The sequence below is a fragment of the Zootoca vivipara genome, chromosome 12 (genome assembly GCF_963506605.1).
Source record: "Zootoca vivipara chromosome 12, rZooViv1.1, whole genome shotgun sequence".
In the NCBI taxonomy this organism is placed as follows: domain Eukaryota; kingdom Metazoa; phylum Chordata; class Lepidosauria; order Squamata; family Lacertidae; genus Zootoca; species Zootoca vivipara.
The window spans coordinates 6,890,002-6,906,011 of NC_083287.1; the positions used below are offsets into that span (position 1 = coordinate 6,890,002).

Genomic DNA, 16,010 nt, shown 5'->3' on the forward strand with positions numbered 1-16,010 from the left:
CATGCATTTGACTTTAAAGGATTAGTTTGAGGAAATGTGCTATGACTAAAGGTGAAAGTGTGCTTAGTTCTGTATAACATGTGGAAACTGGAATTCTAAAAATAAGTTATGTGCACCTCAAATGTTAACAACCAGCAACAAGAATTTAAGATAAGTCTTCTTCATATACGGTACAATTGTTTCCACCTCTAAATCAGTACGGTTGGGGGAAAAAATATGAATTCTCCATTTGTCCCGTCTCTCTAGTCTACGAAGGATCAGAGACTGGTGTATTCCGGCAGGTTGCTTCCTGATCACCTTCAGCTGAAAGATATTCTCAGAAAAGTAAGCGTTACTTTCACAACTCGCATACTTGTAGAAATAAAACAAATGCTGTGCCAAATTCTGTTAAACTGCGTAGTGACTCCGGCTGTAGGAAAGCGGGTGCAACATGATTTGATTAACTACATAAGCAAAATAATTACTGCAGTAGATATTTTAGTTTATTACACTGATATTAGTCGCTGGCTACTGAGCTTGCAGGTAAAGACCACCCTGGAAATGTTCCTCCTGACTACTCACCCCAGCAGAGAGGCATGAATTGCTGGCTCTTGCCACCAATACTATAAGTTAATTGGAATGGGTAATAATGCCAAGTGAGAAGGACGTAATGTCCAAACTGGTGTACAGGTATTCATGCTGAGGATTTAAAGGTAAGATCTTGCTGTCCCACTGTCCTTGCAATATTTCTGGATACGTGTCTTGGAAGTTCAACGTACACATGACACATCATTATTACTACTGAGATTTATATCTTCCAAAGCAGTCCCAATTTAAATGCTATCATTCTGCAGATGTGAAACGAATAGGCTAAAGCTACTTTTCCAGGTTCTATCTGATCACGAGACAGTATGAAAATAGTGAAAGGTGTCACCATAGCATAGAGATACAGTCATACCTTGGGTTACGGCCGCTTCAGGTTGTGTTTTTTCATGTTAAGAACGCAGCAAGCCCGGAAGTGTTTACTTCCGGGTTTTCCTGCGCGAGTATGTGTAGAAGTGTTCTGTGCGCTTGGCGCATGCGCAGAAGCGCTCTATCGAGCTTTTCATGCATGCGCAAAAGCGCTGCTCTAGTTACAGACTTTGGGGTACTCAGATTTGTGCAGGTAGCAATTAGTACATACTCTCTAGATCAGTGTTTCCCAACCTTGTGCCTCCAGCTGTTTTCGGACTACAATTCCCATCATTCCTGACCACTGGTCTTGCTAGCTAGGGATGATGGGAGTTGTAGTCCCAAAGCATCTGGAGGCACAAGGTTGGGAAACACTGCTCTAGATCAGGCACCCCCAAACTGCGGCCCTCCAGATGTTTTGGCCTACAACTCCCATGATCCGTAGCTAACAGGACCAGTGGTCAGGGATGATGGGAATTGTAGTCCAAAACATCTGGAGGGCCGAAGTTTGGGGGTGCCTGCTCTAGATGAAAAAGTCAAAATATTGTGGATAAATAAGTGAAAATCTCCAAGGCGATTCATTGCTCAAAAAGGAAGCTTGAGCGTGTGTTGAGGCCCATAATAATGACTAGGTAGGAAAAACTAACTTGATACTTAATTTACTTTTGATTTACTTTTACTTAAAAATCCAACAGGATGCAATAAAATCTTGAGCTCCCCTTTTTGCATTAAATATCTTCTGATTTATCTCTTAATTGAATAAAAGAAAGAACATATTGCAAGACGCAGGTGTGACTTACTAGAATAAAATTCAAGCTCTTTTTTTTTTTGCTTTCTTATGAATCCAAGTAATTTGCTGAAGTATCTGATGACTTTGATTCAGATCCCTGCACACCTGCAGGCTGCCTGTTGGCAGCTTTGGCCCAGCTTTGAGCACATGAGGCAATTTTCATTTCTATAGCTGATAATAATAATAATAATAATAATAATTTATTATTTATACCCCGCCCATCTGGCTGGGTTTCCCCAGCCACTTTGGGCGGCTTCCAACAGAAAAATAAAACACAGTAATCTATTAAACATTAAAAGCCTCCCTGAACAGGGCTGCCTTCAGATGTCTTCTAAAAGTCTGGTAGTTGTTTTCCTCTTTGACATCTGGTGGGAGGGTGTTCCACAGGGCGGGCGCCACCACCGAGAAGGCCCTCTGCCTAGTTCCCTGCAACTTGGCTTCTCGCAACGAGGGAACCACCAGAAGGCCCTCGGTGCTGGACCTCAGTGTCCGGGCAGGATGATGGAGGTGGAGATACACAGCAGAGTCCTTGTTTATGAACCTGGCGTTACTTAACGATATGAATAATAATTCACATTTATGCAGGACGCTTTGAGTTTTCAAAGCGTTTTACATACATTAGTCGTCCGTACAATATCTGTGTAAGGAAGGTACGCCAGTGACTTTCTCCAGGTATAACCTCTGATTCACGTGTGGACATGCAAGAAAATTAAGGAATTTTGGAATGTAATCTATGATGAGCTTAAAAAAATGATACTTGGCCCAGACATCCCAAAAATTGCGAGAGGAAATAGTCTTGTAAGCCATTGTAGCAGCAAGAATACTAATCGCAATGAATTGGAAAGGAGAGAAAACCCCAACAAAACTGGAGTGGCAAAGTAAATGGATGGAGTTTGCCAAATTAGCAAAAATGACAGAAAAACTGAGAGGCAACACTGAACAAATATTTATTCGGAAATGGGCCATTTATAAAAAAAATACCTTAAAGATTACTGTCATAATATAAAGTCAGTGGCAGGACTTGAATGACTTCTGTGTTATGATGGGCAATTATAAGAGAATATATTATTGATGATTAAAAAGAAAATGGAGATTAATAGTGCACCAGATAAAATAAGCAGTAAATACACAATGGGGGTGGTAGGAAGTTATCGGGAACGCAAGAAGAGTGTACAGTGAGCAAATATTGTTATTTTCTTTTTGTAATTTTGTTTTGACCGCATTTACATTTGCTTGTTACGACTTTTAAACCTTAATAAAGCATTAAAAAATGGGGGGGGGGACCCCAAAACCCTCTGGTTCATTATAATAGTTTGGAATAAATCAGTGCCTATAGGAGAAAAATACACTTGTCTCTTATAGACATGTGTGTTCAAACTTTTATTTCTGAATGGCTATAGCCTTCCTTAGAAACTAGCAGTTTTCTCGATGAGAAGGTTGGTAACAGGATCTTCTGCTAAAATTCAGGGGAGTCTTGACCATGTTCTATGCGCACTCTCAATTTGTGGTTAATAAGCTTTCACAATTTCCGTGCGCAGGTGCACCCTGGAGCACATTTCTCCTGAAATGTACAGGAAGTCTGTTGCACACGTTCGGAGGTTTGATCACAGACTAATCAATATTGATTGAGGTCGGGGATTCCCTGTGGATAGAAGGTTTGAATTCCATTGCAGGATGAGTTGCCATAAGCTTTGTGACTTGCAACGGTTTGCTCTGGAATTCCTGTGGGATAGACAGGTGTAAAGGTAAAGGGACCCCTGACCATTAGGTCCAGTCGTGACCGACTCTGGGGTTGCGCGCTCATCTCGCATTATTGGCCGAGGGAGCCGGCGTACAGCTTCCAGGTCATGTGGCCAGCATGACAAAGCCGCTTCTGGAAAACCATTCCTGTGGGATAGACAGGTGTGCCTTTCTATAAATGCAGGTATTGATCCTGACAGAACAGCTCGGATGAGTAATTGCTTTGGCCGTTGATTTTGAAAATGTAACTTATGGTATCTATAGTTTGATAAATAAGCTTTTCTTTGGTGAAATGATTCCCGTCTGTCACCAGAGGAAGAGCAAACTTTTTTGGGGGGAAGTTCATATAGTTTGATAAATAAGCTTTTCTTTGGTGAAATGATTCCTGTCTGTCACCAGAGGAAGAGCAAATTTTTTTGGGGGAAGTTCATAAGTTTTAATTAGAAAATTAGATTTGCCTCTTTTGTGTACAGTGGTACCTCTACTTACGAATAACTCTACTTACGAATGTTTCTACTTGCGAATGGAGCTCCGTCCGCCATCTTGGATGCGGTTTAGATAGGATTTTTTCTACTTACGAATTTTTAGATAGGGTTGCTTCGACTTAGGAATTTTTTCTCCCAATGCATTCCTATGGGATTCGACTTACAATTTTTTTCGCCTTCGAATGTGCATTCAGAACGCATTAAATTCGTAAGTAGAGGTACCACTGTACATTTTTAAGAAGAAAAATCTTAGTATAAGACTTCTCTAATATATATTTTTCCAATAAATATTCTGAAATATGTTTTATTCTTCAAATAACAGTGTAAAATATTTACTTGCCTCTGAACCGTTCAGCTGTAATGTGTATATTACCAATTTTGTATTTTAAAATTGCCTAATTTTTCTGCTAAAACTACTCACTTTTTTCTTTTAGCAAGATGAGTATCATATGGTTCATCTAGTATGTTCTTCACGGACACCCCCAAATTCTCCAAAGCCTGATACCCTTAGGGAAAACAATGGATCATCGGCACCTAGCAACAGCTCGGTGAGTTGGCTTTGTGTAAGGTGCAATCATTAAAGCTCTGTCAACAATGCTGTTTTACTATAAGAAATCCTGACAGGAATATGATGACAACATGGCAATGTTTCGGTTTGCAGCTTCATCTGTTTCAATTTTTTTTTAAAGTATCAAAGTGCTTGACTATGATCCCAAGAGGAAAAAGGTCCTGGGTTGTATAATGGAACTGCAAAATCCCTAGACTACTCACATTGTTGAAAAACTTGCTATTTTTCATCCTGCTTTGTTTGGGGATCCTAGAGGTACTGAGATTGCCGTGTCTACTCCCCGCCCCCCAAATAATTAGTGTGTAATTGTGATCTTTTCACTCAGAATAGGAATACATTGGTGCCTCGCAAGACGAATTTAATTCGTTCCGCGAGTCAATTCATTTTGCGAAAAATTCATCTTGTGAATGGCGGTTTCCCATGGGAATGCATTGAAATTTCTTTTTTTTTGCCCATAGGAACGCATTAATTAAATTTCAATGCATTCCTATGGGAAACCGCGATTCACGAGATGAATTTCTCGCAAAACGAATTTGTCTTGCGAGTCACCATCAGATCGCAAGACGCATTCGTCTTGTGAACAATTCGTCTTGCAGGGCATATGTCTCGCAAGGTACCACTGTATAGACCCACTTTGCAGAATGTTACCCCCCCCCGGCAAGTCTTTGTGATATTTTCCCCTTAATAGCAAGAACTATTTCCTACATGAGGAAAATTTTCATAAAAATATATATATATATATGTTGCCCCTTACTAAGGAGGCAGGCTAGGATTTTTATTTACTCAATAGTCTTAAAGGAAAACAGCAACAAGAAGTCACAGAGAATACAGTGGTACCTCTACTTACGGATAACTCTACTTACGAACGGAGCTCCGTCGGCCATCTTGGATGCAGTTTGGATAGGATTTTTTCTACTTACGAATTTTTAGATAGGGTTGCTTCGACTTACGAATTTTTTCTCCCAATGCATTCCTATGGGATTCGACTTACAATTTTTTTCTACTTACAAATGTGCGTTCGGAACGCATTAAATTCGTAAGTAGAGGTACCACTGTAATTGCAAACCTAATGGTTCAGGGGAAGTGTAAGTGAAGTGTTTTGAGTTCAGCTGGGATAGGTATGCGGCAGTAATGTAAAATACTCATTTTTGCGAAGTTTCGGGGACCAAACTATTCATCATAATACAGAATACTTTCTACGTCTGATGGAAATTATCGCTTGCATTTTTTTTTTAAAAAAAGAGTTCAGAACATTCAGGATCATCGACTCCTTCACCATCTCAAGAATCTTTACATACAGCTGGCTCTGATGGTGTGAGGCATCGCAACATGGCACAAGCACAGAGCGATCCAGTGCCGAGCCACCCGTTCCCTTATATCATGCAAGGGTAAGTAAAATGCTGCTCAAGGGCTTATTGCAAGAGCTTTGTTCAAGCGGTCATTTCTTGCAAGGTACCGTCATAACCATCTTGCAGGATTATGTTTGGCTGAAATGTTCAGAGTCCTGTGGACACAACCCAGGTTGGAGAAGATGGTAGCTGGTTTCTCCTTAAGCTTAGAAAACAAAACAAGCTTCCGTTGATTGTATTTGTTTAGTGAATTTATTTCATAACATTTATACGCCACTCGCTGGTAGAAAGAAACCCCAGAGCAGTTTACAAAACAGGTAATCAGTGTACGTAAGGGCTCTTACAAAATTTCTGTGCGTGAGTAACTTGTATGTCCTCACCACCAAGTGTAGAAGGATTAACTTTAAGGCTGTAATGATGCTCTTTGTCATTGCTGTCTTGAGCAATTTTCTAAACATCTGGTATTTCATCAGCGCTTTCATCATCTGATAGGCCTTTCCTTCAATATTTATCTGTTGCATAGCAGTTTATGGAATACATCTGCAAATGCCGTACATCAAAGACGATGCTTTCAGTGATTGTTTTTCACTTGTTCTGTTCTGCGCTGACGAAAGTGAAGGACCAATAATAATAATAATAATGTGCTCACTTCTTAGAGAGGGAAATTGGTCAGGGTCACAATGGAGGTTATTCTCTTTTCCCAGCTTTCATAGTTTATTAAAATAATAATTCAAGGCAACTCTTTTTGTTCCTGGATCATTTTTACTTCCAAAGAGATAAAAATCAATTCTCCATGTGATCATGAAACTTACTTGTGAACACTTGGAAAACTAAATAGGTTTTGCTTTCATGTGTGAACTGCAGGATTGATAAAAAAACAGACTGTCTCAAAAATAACCTGGTTTGAAATGAAATCTGAATTTAATACAGGTGTGTTAAAATAATATATAGACATACTTTAAACCAGATCCCTTCTATCAGTTGTGTTTAGGCTGTTGTCCTGTTCCCAATTACCTGGGAACTCCATGGAAATCACTTCTGAGTCATTATATAAGATTGCACTGTTATCCTGTTTTTTTGTTTAAACAAAACGTCAAAAATACTTGAATATTATAAATACGAAAAAATGGGTTAATTTACTTCTGTACAAATTGTGACTATTTAGACTCTACCAAACAGATGAACTTCTTTTGCATCTCATTGCTGGGGCATTTCTATCTAGTAACTGCCAGTTGCTTCTGGAAAATTCTAGGCATATAGGCCTCATATAGATGCTGTTGAAAAGTGCCCTTCCACATATACACAGGGAGCCAAATACAAACCCTTAATTTCATAGCGACTTTCCTGTCTTTCAAAAGGCTATAAACCTCTGCAGCCCAGAGGTTTGGGCTTATGCAATGTATGTTTTATCACAACAAAACAATGAGTATTATTGTTCAGGAACAAGATGCAAAACAGATTGCTTGATTAAAATCTATCTACTCTGATGAACTCCATCTGCAGTGTACTAAATTCTCAAATTCACTCATAAATCTGTACTGAAACCCACAAAATCTACTCTTTTGCACTCTTATCGCCTAATACTGATAGCTTGTTTCACTTCCTTAAATGCTTTCATAAGGAAACAGTCGAGGTATTCTTCTCTAGGAAAAATATTTTAAGTAGTGGCACATGTAACAGAGAACAATCAGATTATTCTCCCAACAATTTTATTTTATGTTATTGTACATCAGAACTTCTAGTATTCTCCCCACTTCTCCCATCTCCCTAGTCTTGAAAGTATATTGTGAATTAGCAAGGTCTCCTGAGGCATCTTGCAGCCAATTTTCTTTCTAAGATAGGAATTGTTGTCTGATGCAATACGGTTGCATCAACTGCTAACACTGTAAATACTTGTTGCCCTTAAAGAGAAGATGGGGCCTTTCTGTTCTTTAAGATTCTCTTCGATGCACGTGAGCTGCTGACGGTTTTATATCATGCCAGCTTCTTCTAAAATCACTTTAGTACTGCACTTGACCCTGCTAACTGAACACTCTGCTTTGCAAATGCTGTAGTTTAGCATTATCACACATTTGGTGTGAAGTAGCACACAGCGCTTGTTCCTAAATATTATATGAGTATATTTGTTCTACTGTAAAGTGTTATGTCCTGATAAATGATACCAAAGTGTGATCTTCTGCTTTAACGGAAAATGACGGTGAAAATCTGTCTGTCTGTCTGTCTCCTGCTCTCTCTCTCTCTCTCTCACACACACACAAACCCTGCCAGGGTCTAAATCAGGCATCCCCAAACTGCGGCCCTCCAGATGTTTTGGCCTACAACTCCCATGATCCCTAGCTAACAGGACCAGTGGTTGGGGAAGATGGGAATTGTAGTCCAAAACATCTGGAGGGCCGAAGTTTGGGGATGCCTGGTCTAAATTAACAAGGAGGATAACACTTTTTGGTTGTTGCTGATTACACCTCTAGGAGGCCTGCAGTGTGGTGGCTGTGTTGAAATGCTCTTGAATTTCCTGGAGTGCTAGATTTCTGCATGCTTGCGAAATGCCCAATTAAATTGAGGAAGGAAATTAAATTTTAAGGAAAATGTGCACCGTAAAGTGTGGCAGGTGAAATCCCTCTGTTAACACATAATAGCTGATTTCTGATTGAGCGACTTAAAAGCAGACTGTCCTCTCCTTTTGTCTTTGTGGGTAAACATGTTCCATGTAACTTTGGGTATTCCGTTGATATCGGACAACCTGGCATGTAATTTGCTTTGATTGCCTGCAGCAACGTAGGAAACCAGTTCCCCGGACAAGGCGTGCCGGCTGCTTTTCCTGTGTACCCTGCTTTCAGCCCACTGCAGATGATATGGTGGCAACAGATGTACGCCCGCCAGTACTACATGCAATAGTAAGTACAAACGGTGCGTTCTTTAAATTAGTATTGAGAAAGCATAGCTGCCAAGTCTCCCATTTTCCCTGGGGAAACCCCCGTTTTTCCAGCTGCCCCCAGCCGAAAAAACAGATTTTTTTGTTTTTCCCCGGTTTATTCTGGCGCGGCGGCCATTTTGGAACTGGGCGGAGCATGCTCAGAAGTGACTTTTGATGCTGCTCCACCCAGTTCCAAAATGGCTGCAGCGTGACTTCTGGTGCGGCGGCCATTTTGGAACTGGGCACAGCAGCATCAAAAGTCACTTCTGAGCATGCTCCGCACAGTTCCAAAATGGCTGCCGCGCTACTTCCAGTATTCTACTTTCGGTCTGGTCCCTTCTTTTTCAAAGAGGAACTTGGCAGGTATGTTGAGAAAGCAGAGTAGCAGTTAAGACATAGAGGTGAGACTGCAGCTTTGTTATTCTTGAGTAGGCACTAGGACACCACCACGAGTGTTGTTACCCTCCACATGCTTGAAGCCGCCCTAGTGTGCCCTCAGAAACACCTTTCAGGTGATTGCCAGCGCTACCTTCCCTGGGCTTTGGTAAACTAAATCTAATGTGAAAACATACTTCCCCCAGAACACTCACCACAATAATTTCTCCTTGGTGAGAAATGCTTACAAATGCAGCCTTCCTTTTGTTTGGAGGCTGGCTTTGGTTCATGCTTTATATTGGAGAAAAATGAAGATATGTTTGTGGGATGTGATACCTAAGTAGCAGTCAAATACAACATTCCTTGTTTTCCTAGAGTGGACATGCAAGGGGATGTTTGGTCCAGCCAGTCGGAACTTCCTGTTTCCTCCTGGGCTGGGACATACTTCCTTTGCATGTGACTAGGTGGGTGTGACCTTACTTGTGCAGTTAAACAAAAGCACAAGGCACGCAGCTCTCTCTCTTTTTTGGGCCTAATCCGGCCCCTGCGGCAGTTTATTTCCTGGGGTAAAAATCCTTAAAAAAAACCCTCAACAACTTCAACCCTTAAAAAAAGCTCAACAACAACTTTGGGGTAAAATAATAAAAAAGCTCAACAAATTCAATCCACATGTATATATTTTGTAAGCAAGTCTGCCTCCAGGGGTCTAACTGTGAACTGATGATATTGTAAGTAAACTTCTTTTACTGACTTTAAATAAGATTGCCGTGTGTTCATTCTCTTGAGAGGGATAAAAGGAGACTTGCCAGGAACATACAATTCAGTACTGAATTGTATGATAGCAAAAGGCTTTAACAAGCCTGCAACCAGCTACCCACTATATTAAAAAAGGAATGCACTCTGCTAAGTAAAGGGACTTGCTAACGCAAGTTAGGAAGGATATTAATAAACAATGTATCCTCTCCTGCCTCCCTGAACATCCCCACAAAGTTGAGTTGTATTATTGTTTCATGGTGAAGAGCATTCTTAGGGCCTTGCCTCCCCATCCGTTGGCTTTCAGGATGAGCTCTGCCGGAAAGTGACAGGCCGCCATGCCTCGCCACAGCTCTCCTTGTCATTTGCCGCAAATTATATTGCCTTATGAATTCACCACAGTGGTGCAGTGGGCGCAGTATTGAAGGGGAAGTGTAACCCATGCCAGGCTATGAACGCATTTACCCCGGGTAGTTCAGCTGACGATTGTGGAGAATGTGCATGGATAGATAGCTAACGAAGATTGTTGTTGTTGTTGTTTTTACACTCCTCAACAGTCAAGCTGCAGTTTCAGCCCAGGCAACGCCCAGCACGGAATCGAACACTCCCCCCGTTCCACAGCCCCCCAACTCTGAGCGTGCTCCTGCCAATGAGCCCCCAGCAGCACCCAATGTAGCCCCACAGGAGAACAGGCCCGTCAATCAGAATGTGCAGATGAATGCTCAAGGCGGCCCAGTGATGAACGAGGAGGACTTCAACCGAGATTGGCTAGACTGGATGTATACCTTTTCCAGAGCAGCTATCCTCCTTAGCATTGTCTACTTCTATTCGTCCTTCAGTCGGTTTGTGATGGTGATGGGAGCCATGCTGCTGGTTTACCTGTGAGTAAATGCTGCTTATTGATACACAGCACTCTGGTCTGACTACAGAGCACTCCCCCAAGTACAGCATTTTGACAATCAATACTACAAATTGTAATGGAGATCTGTACAGTGGTACCTTGGTTTATGCACTTAATTCGTTCCAGAAGTCCGTTCATAAACCGAAACCATTCTTAAACCGAGGCGCGCTTTCCCTTATGAGCCCTCCTTCCACCGTTCAGATTCTGTTTGTAGACCGAGCTAAAGCTTGCAAACCGGAACACTACTTCCAGTTTTGCGGAGTTCGTAAACAGGAATGTTCGTAAACCGCGGTACCACTGTATTGCTTTCCCTGTATTGTGTCGCGGAGTTTGCCCAGTCCATTCATGGCCAAAGTGAGATTTGAACCAGGGGCTTCCCAGTCCCTATTGCTTTCCTCTGCCCCACCCCAAGTTTGACCATTAGCATAATCCATGTAAATAATGGTCAAGGGTATTCTTGTCAGCTACTGCTACGTGATCAATATCTGAACTTCAAAGTTTGACTGATGCGAAACTAAGGATTTTAGAAGTTCATTTCTATTAGTATTTAAAATGCGTTAGAAACAAATTAATTTAAAAATTGTACTTTAAGATAAATACTTAGCATGTGATATCTGTATGTTGTATGAGCTTGCGATTTTAATTTCCAAAATTAATACTACACCTCTTAACAACATGGAATCTTACTGGTTTACTTCAAGAGGCATGTAATAGGAACTGAATTTTCTTATATTGTTTCAAAGACCTATTTGAAACAGATGAAAGAGCACATATAGTATCAGTGCCAGTGTGGTGTAGTGGTTAAGACTCGTAATCATAGCTGCCAAGTTATCCCTTTTTTAAAGGGATTTTCCCTTATGCTGAATAGGCTTCCTTGCGAGAAAAGGGAAAACTTGGCAGCTATGCTCGTAATCTGGGGAACCGGGTTCGCGTCTCTGCTCCTCCACATGCAGCTGCTGGGTGACCTTGGGCTAGTCACACTTCTCTGAAGTCTCTCAGCCCCACTCACCTCACAGAGTGTTTGTTGTGGGGGAGGAAGGGAAAGGAGAATGTTAGCCACTTTGAGGCTCCTTTGAGTAGTGATAAAGCGGGATATCAAATCCAAACTCCTCCTCCTCTTCCTCCTCCTCCTCTTCCTCCTCCTCCTCCTCCTCCTCCTCCTCCTCCTCCTCCTCCCCCCTCCTCCTCCTCTTCTTCTTCTTCTTCTTCTTCTTCTTCTTCTTCTTCTTCTTCTTCTTCTTCTTCTTCTTCTTCTTCTTCTTCTTCTTCTTCTGTGACTGAGCATCTTAAAGACGAAGCTTTTTATTAATGCAAACTGAAAGGAGAATATGGGATAGCGGGTGGCGCTGTGGGTTAAACCACAGAGCCTAGGAGAATAAATCTGAGTGTTCTGAGCATTGCTTTCTGTGAACAGGGAGGACCCCACAGGGGCAGCGTTCTAGATCAACGCAAATTCACATGCACCTGAAGTTGTGTAGTGTGCTTGCACAATGATTTTGACAAACAAATATATCATGGCTTGAGTATGCGCACATTGGGTTCTAACCATGCAGTCTGTTAAGCTCACACACAGTATGTGGGCATGCGGTGGGTTATTTATACTTGGAGAAAACGGGTGTGTGATTGCCATGTGTTCTCTCTGCATTGGATCAAGAATATATGAGCAGGGTTTCAGTTACAATCAGAGTTGATAGTGGCACTATCAATGCTTCGGTTACGTTTGCCATGGTTGTTGTGTGCCCATCTGAATGAAAGTAGAAAATACCAGTGTACAGTGGTACCTCTACTTACGAATGTAATGCGTTCCGAACACACATTTGTAAGTCGAAAAAAAATTGTAAGTCGAATCCCATAGGAATGCATTGGGAGAAAAAATTCGTAAGTAGAAGCAACCTCATCTAAAAATTCGTAAGTAGAAAAAATCGCATCCAAGATGGCGGACGGAGCTCTATTCGTAAGTAGAAACATTCGTAAGTAGAGGTACCACTGTATCTACATTCCGTTCTATGAATTAACTTGAACCCTGTTTTAAAGAAGCAACATCTGCTGCTATGTTTCATATTTGTGAATAAGCTTAAACCATTTTTAAGGGCAGAGACGGAGCCTTAATTGCTCTACTATCTATCATGATGTGCTGAGCTTTTCTGTAAAGCCAGCTTTTCTGTAAATAATTTACTGTGCCAACAGCAAGACTATCCAAAGGATTTAAACTGTTTAACACACAGGATCTGAACCCTTCGTAACTTTCCTAAAATTTCTGCAAGCTTGCCTAGGTCATGTAGCTAGTTCCACGTGTGGTTAAAGAGGGACCTCTCTTCCTATTTTAGTGACTACTTGCATCTGATTTGGTCTATTCCTTCTCTACAAATCAGGTTGAATGAGCCTTCCAGTGGAGAGCTATTTCGCTGTTCCACTGCCAACATTCTGTTTGTTTTCTCAGGTTAGGCAGGTATGATTTCTAGTAACTTTGCACATGTGTATTGTAAAACAGACACCAAGCTGGATGGTTTCCATTCAGGCAAGAGGGACTCCAACAGCCTCCAGGGAACAATGAAGACCTGAACCATGATGGGCAAAACGTAAATAATGCTGGACTTGAGGAGATGGTAGGTGGATGAGCATTCATGTTTTCTTTCCAAAAATTATATAGCTGTTGGCACTTTTAAGATGTGCTGACAGCTCTTTTAAAAGTGAACTCTTGCATTAATGAAATTAAATTAAGACGGTCGTTCCATGTTCAATTAACCTGGGAGCAAGCTTCTTTGTGGGACGCAGGTGGTGCTGTGGGTTAAACCACAGAGCCTAGGGCTTGCTGATCAGAAGGTCGGCGGTTCAAATCCCCGTGACAGCGTGAGCTCCCGTTGCTTGGTCCCAACTCCTGCCAACCTAACAGTTCGAAAGCACGTCAAAGTGCAAGTAGATAAATAGGTACCGCTACAGCGGGAAGGTAAACGGCATTTCCGTGTGCTGCTCTGGTTCGCCAGAAGCGGCTTTGTCATGCTGGCCACATGACCTGGAAGCTGCATGCCGGCTCCCTCGGCCAATAATGCGAGATGAGCGCCGCAACCCCAGAGTCGGTCAAGACTAGACCTAATGGTCAGGGGTCCCTTTACCTTTAAGCCTCTTTGAATGGTGGGACTTTCTTAAGGTCTACAGGGCTGTAGGGTCAAATGGTTAAATTGCACTTTTCAGATACATCATGTTGACTTCTGTCGTTTTGTCAAATTTTACCAAGTTATTATACCTGACTACATCATAGGATTCTTTTAAAAAAAATTTTTTTTTGCATTTACATAAACAAATGAATTGAATACATAAACATATAATCCCTTTTGACTTCCCTCCCTCCCCATTGTGGATCTTAATGTAACGATTTCCCCCCTCTGCATTTCTTTCATAACTATTTTTATAAATCCTTTGTCAATCCACAGTTCAAATTTTCACTACAAGTTTTCTGTCAATCCTACCAGTGTATGTAATTGTTGACAATAGCTTTTCAAATGAATTATAAACTTTCCCCATTCTTCATTCAAGAAAGACCTCCTCTTCCTGGTTTCTAATTCTTCCTGTCAGCCTTGCCACCTCGGCGTAGTTTTATCTGCCCCTCTTCTTTGGTCGGAGTTGTACCATCTTTTCATTTATGGGCTAACAAGAGCCCTACTACATCCTAGAATTCTGTATATTTAACATGATTCCATCAGTGCAATTGATATATATCCCTCTGATCTGAAACGGTTAAACCACTTGGGGAATTTGTTTTGCGAAGGAGCACCTCATGGACGATGGGATCGACGAAGACAGTGGCGAAGATGTTGTTGATGTCAACACAGAGCAGCCGCATCCTGGCTTCATGGCTTCGGCCTGGTCCTTCGTCACCACGTTCTTCACATCCCTCATCCCCGAAGGGCCTCCACAAGTTGGCAACTAAACTGCGAAGGAGCCGTCAGTAGCAGAAGAGAGTTATGCTCAAAAGTGGAAGCGGACTCTGGGCAGGGGGTATTTTAAATACAGTGCAATTTCAAGATTTATAATGTAAACTTTCTGATCATGGTGTACAAAAATGTGTATTTTTTTCCTCTCTCTCTGCTTTCTCATGCTTACGAATATTTTAAGCAGAAATGGACTACTAAATGCTTTTTAAAAGATTCTTTATGTAAAGAAGAACAAATGTAAAAAAAAGAAAGAAAGAATAGTCTTCCATGTTTTTTTCTTTCAATTGTGATAACACTGAGGCGAGAAGCTTGTAGTTGGCGTGCGGTGTGGTCCCTTTAAAGAGTTGTAAAAAAACAATTATCGGGAGGAACACTCTTTGGAAATAAGACCCTTCGCAGTAAAACAGTACCTGTGTAGGAATCATTGTGTATGTGGTTTTTAAAAATTGCTTAAAGTAAATCTGCACCATAGTTTTGAGTCGGAGGCAACTCAGCTTTGCCAGGGGCATGTATATCCCCCCCTCACTTCATGCCACAAATGACATAGCAGCTCTTCAAAGGGAACAGAGTGATCGAGTGCACTACAAACTGTTTAATACATGCTGTACTTTTTTAAAAAATATATGTACTGGGAAGCACAGAAACATGTAATTAGTTTTTTAATTAAAAAAGAGAGAAAAGCTACGGTGAAAAGAACACACATTCTTTTGAATTCTTCTGTACAGGGGTGGCCAACTCCCAAGAGACTGCGATCTACTTACAGAATTAAAATCTGGTGGCGATCTATCCCTGGTTTTTTTTGGGTTCAGGTCAAAGATGTGGAGCTTTATTTTAGGGAGGAAGGAAGCCCCGTTTTTAAGGGTTTTGGGAGATAAAGAGGAACAGCCACTCACCAACTGATCGCTGGGGAAACAAACAGCCTCACTGAGTAAACTCCCATCTTCCGTTCTGCAGATTGTGCAAGAAGGGAGGGTGGGGCGAGGGTGCGGGCCCGGATTCTGTTTTACCAACGCGATCTACCAAAAACTCCCGGGGATCTACCAGGAACACACCGGGCTCCATACGCCTCAAGAGCCTGACTCTTGCGTGGCTGTGCAAAGGGAAGAGGCACATAGGTTTTTTCAGGTCACCTCCCTATGGTAAAAAACAGAGGATTTAGAACTTGTCTTTGTAGACGATAGGCATTGTTGGTTTTCTTCAGGAAAAAAAAGCAGGAGTCAAGTAACACCGAAAGATTTATAATCGGGGTTTGTTGGCACTTTTTACTATGCGT

The 16,010-nt window shown here is 41.5% G+C and overlaps 1 protein-coding gene across 1 annotated transcript in view; it reads left to right on the forward strand.

The window, feature by feature from the left end:
- Positions 1 to 15,433, forward strand: part of HERPUD2 (HERPUD family member 2) — a 16,249-nt gene extending 816 nt beyond the window's left edge. Inside the window, exons 2-8 of the mRNA XM_035129664.2 lie at positions 247 to 324; positions 4,380 to 4,493; positions 5,756 to 5,901; positions 8,634 to 8,756; positions 10,462 to 10,785; positions 13,297 to 13,411; positions 14,572 to 15,433. Coding sequence (XP_034985555.1) covers positions 247 to 324; positions 4,380 to 4,493; positions 5,756 to 5,901; positions 8,634 to 8,756; positions 10,462 to 10,785; positions 13,297 to 13,411; positions 14,572 to 14,733 — 1,062 coding nt within the window. The 3' untranslated portion in view covers positions 14,734 to 15,433. The remainder of the gene's footprint in view (positions 1 to 246; positions 325 to 4,379; positions 4,494 to 5,755; positions 5,902 to 8,633; positions 8,757 to 10,461; positions 10,786 to 13,296; positions 13,412 to 14,571) is intronic.
- Positions 15,434 to 16,010: the final 577 nt, after the last annotated feature.